Below are 3,811 nucleotides of genomic sequence, written 5' to 3' on the forward strand. Positions count from 1 at the left end.
GAAAACCTATTTAAAATAGTTTCACATTCACAGGAAATGATTAGCTTTAAGAATATGGTTTTTCTAGAAACACAGTTCCAAACCACCAAATAGGGTAGGATTTAAGTCTCCATCAAGGTAATCATTTTCTATATATCCTATTCTTTTTTATTTTATCTGTTTTACTGATTTTTAAAAATTATCATTTTTTTAAGTACAGTTAACAGTTTAATCATAAGGATTAACCAATTCTAACAAAAGGATCACATTAATGCAAAGTGTTAATAATAGGGACAGCTGCATGTGTAAAGGGAGCATATGGGAACTCTTATTTTCTACATGTTTCTCTGAAAACCTGCAACTTTAATTTTTAAAAATCCTTGGATACTGAAAAAAGAACTTGTCATCTAAAATTAAACCAGATTGTATATGGGTGGTGGCGGTGGTGGTGGTCACTTCACCCCTGGGTATAAAACATATTATAATGGAAATATGACAAATTTTATATAGCTTTACAATTACTTGAAGTCTCACACTACAAAATATATCTAGTATACATGAATAAGCACATAGAAGGGGAATTATTTTCAATGTTTATATTAACTAGAAATTAATTTGTTAGGTACCTAAATTAAGGATGAGGCACTTATAAAAGTAATACCATATCTATATCTATTTGGAGTTTTCATGTACACAACGGGGGAAGTGTTATACCTGAAAGTTTTCCCACATTGTATACATTCAAAATGTTTCTCTCCATTATGTTTTCTGGCATGTACAAGGTTTTAAGAGTGAATGAAAGCTTTCCCACCTTCCTTGTATTCATAGGGTTTCTCTTAAGTGACTTTTCACATGCAGTCGAAGGGATGCATCATGCCTGAAAGCCTTCCCACATTGCTTACACTCATAGGGCTTCTCTCCAGTTGCAGTCTCATATGTCCTTGCAGGGAGGCCCACCAACTGAAGGCCTTCCCACATTGCTTACATTCAAAGGGCTTCTCTCCAGTGTGCAGTCTCATATGTCCTAGAAGGGAGGACCACCAAGTGAAGGCCTTCCTGCACTGCTTACACTCATAGGGCATCTCTCCAGTGTGCATTCTCACATGTAACCGAAGGGTTGAGGAACAACTATAAGCTTTCCAACATTCCTTACATTCATAGGGTTTCACTTCTCTGTGCTTTCTCATGTGTTTTTGAAGATATTGGGGAGAACTGAAGGCTTTCTCACATTGCTTACACTCATAGGGTTTCTCTCCATTATGCATTCTTAAATGTACTTGAAGGCTGCAGTCACGACTGAAGGTTTTCCCACACTGTTTACACTCATAAGGTTTCTCTCCAGTGTGTGTTCTCACATGCATTTGAAGGGATGTGGGAAAACTGAAAGCTTTCCCACATTCCTTACATTCATACGGTTTCAGTACACTGTGTGTTTTCACATGTCTTTGAAAGTACATGGGAGAACAAAATGTTTTGCCACATTGCTTACATTCATAAGGTTTCTCTCCTGTATACTTTCTCCTGTGCTTCAGAAGGGATGCAGTGTAACTGAAGGCTTTCCCATACTGCCTACATTCATAGGGGTTATCTTTATTGTGTGTTTTCATATGCTGTCAGAGGGTTTTGGAACAACTTAAGGCTTTCCCACAATGTTGACCCACATAGGGTATCTCTCCAGTATGACTTCTCACATGTTGTGTAAGGAGTGAGTAATAAATGAAGACTTCCCCACATACTTCACATGTATGGGTTTTCTGTTCTTTGTGACCTCTCACGTGCACCTCAAAGGTGTCTCCAGGATCTGGTGAGATTCAACGTTAAAATTTTTCCAGTTTTCCCCCAAAACAGAGGACCACCAATCATTTTGTATGAATCTTACTATTTTCTCTTCATTAGATACTTTATTCCCCAAAATATCCTGCTGAGGACCTGATGCACTGGTTTTAACTTGAGTGCAAAAATCATCTACTGAGACAAGGTTCCTGAAGGTTTCCAACATCACATCTCTGTAGAGGTTCCTCTGAGCAGGATTCAGTAAAGCCCATTCTTCCGGGGTGAAGTTCACAACCACTTCCTCAAAAACCACTGCGTCTGTGTGTTCTTCTGCGTCCACTTGCGGCACCGGAAAACTGCATCACTTTTGGTGAGTCATCTTGAATGCGTCAGCTCTCTGTGTGTGATGCCACTCCTGGTAGCATGGCGCTTTTGGGTGGGCTGCGTTTTTTTCCGCAGGGCGGCTCTCCTTGTGGGGTGCACTCCTTGTGTGTGGTGCACCCCTATGTGAGGACGCCCATACCTGGCATGGCACTCCTTGTGCACAGCAGCACTGCACGTTGGCCAGCTCATCACATGGTTCAGAAAGTTCTGGGGATGGAACACTGGACTCTCCATATGGAAGACGGACGCTCTATCAATTCAGCCATATCTGCTTCCCGGAGGTCTTCTTGTAATTCAGGATAATGGGTTCATCATCGTCGATCGCATGGGCGCTCCGTGGCGTTCTCCCGGCAGGCACCGCCAAAAATTATCATTTTTATTATTCTTTATTTCCTCTTTTGATGTATTACAGAGGCCAGGTTATTGTAATTTTGATCGATTTAGCTAGGATTTCAATATGAATAGTTAATGCACTAATATACCTCGAAATAACACCACTTAATATATAATATAAAACTTTGCATATTCCTTCCCAAATCTTTTAGACTCTAAATTTATGCATTATATTTCTATGTGCTACAAAGTCTATAAGGTATTATAGTCATTTCACATTAAACAGTATGTTAATTTTAACAGAAACAGAAAAAATATTTACACACATCATCTTTATGATTTTTGGTACACATATTTGGCACATATTTCTTTGTGTAGATCCAGCTTTTCACCTGATATTTTTCTGTGGACTGAAGAACTTTCTTTAACACTACTTTTGTGCAGATCTATGGTATAAAAATTTCGTGAGCTTTTCTTGTTCTGAAAATGTTATTTTACCTTCACTTTTGAGGGATTTGAGAATGATCAATTGACAATTGTCAATTTGTCTCCTTGATTTTAAAGGTGTTGTTTTATTGGCTCTTATTTCCATGTCTCCAGTGTGTAGTCTTGATATTCTTAAAGTTGTTCTTTTGTATGCAATGTGCTTTTCTCCCCTCTCATTACTTTTAAGGTCATTTGGTTGGTGATGATGTATTATCATTAGTTTTTGCCAATTTTATTTTTATAAGCCTTGACATAGTTTTGGCATCTGTATAAATTCAGCCCAAATGAAATTCATTTAGCTCCTTGAATCTGTGGGATTTTTTAATAAAAATTGTCCCCACTCTCAATAGTTCTCTCTCATGTACCACAAGTAAACTGAAGTATCAAGGGAAATAATCTCTGGTAAGTGTGTGTGCATGCTCTGTACATATGTGCGTGCTTGCTCTCTCACTTTCTCTCTTTCTCTTCATCTTCATACTTTCTGTGAATTTGCTTTGAAAATTCTAGCTATGTCCATCTTCCCACACTTTAATTTCTGTTTCTTCAATTCTATATATATATATATAAAACTGGGCTAGCCTGAGCACTGTCCATAGCAGTAAACTGGGAAATTATATTTTATTCCTTTTAACAGACATGAGTCCTGAATCTCTGTTGTCCAATGTCTTAAAACAATGATTTCATGGACTTTTTTCCAGTTTTTCAGTCGTATAAGGGCAAATATGGTTCTTGTTAATCATGGTCAGATGAATTTCCCATTTCTTTAAGTTTTTTTCATTGACTGATTCACTTTTGAAGTTTTCCATTAGGTCCATGCATATATGGAATTGTCATGTCTTGCTTATGAACTGACGTC

The 3,811-nt window shown here is 37.8% G+C and overlaps 1 protein-coding gene across 1 annotated transcript; it reads right to left on the bottom strand.

Moving 5' to 3' along the window:
• Positions 1 to 751: 751 nt before the first annotated feature.
• On the bottom strand, positions 752 to 1,586 carry LOC101425593 (zinc finger protein 77-like). The gene has a single exon (XM_058297936.2). It carries the CDS (start codon positions 1,584 to 1,586, stop codon positions 828 to 830), a length of 759 nt encoding a protein of 252 aa, XP_058153919.1. The 3' UTR covers positions 752 to 827.
• Positions 1,587 to 3,811: the final 2,225 nt, after the last annotated feature.

Source organism: Dasypus novemcinctus, chromosome 5 (assembly GCF_030445035.2).
Source record: "Dasypus novemcinctus isolate mDasNov1 chromosome 5, mDasNov1.1.hap2, whole genome shotgun sequence".
Classification (NCBI taxonomy): domain Eukaryota; kingdom Metazoa; phylum Chordata; class Mammalia; order Cingulata; family Dasypodidae; genus Dasypus; species Dasypus novemcinctus.

Coding starts and splice junctions, on each gene's coding strand:
- LOC101425593 (XM_058297936.2), bottom strand. CDS start 1,586: ATGAAAACACACAATAAAGATAACCCCTATGAATGTAGGCAGTATGGG.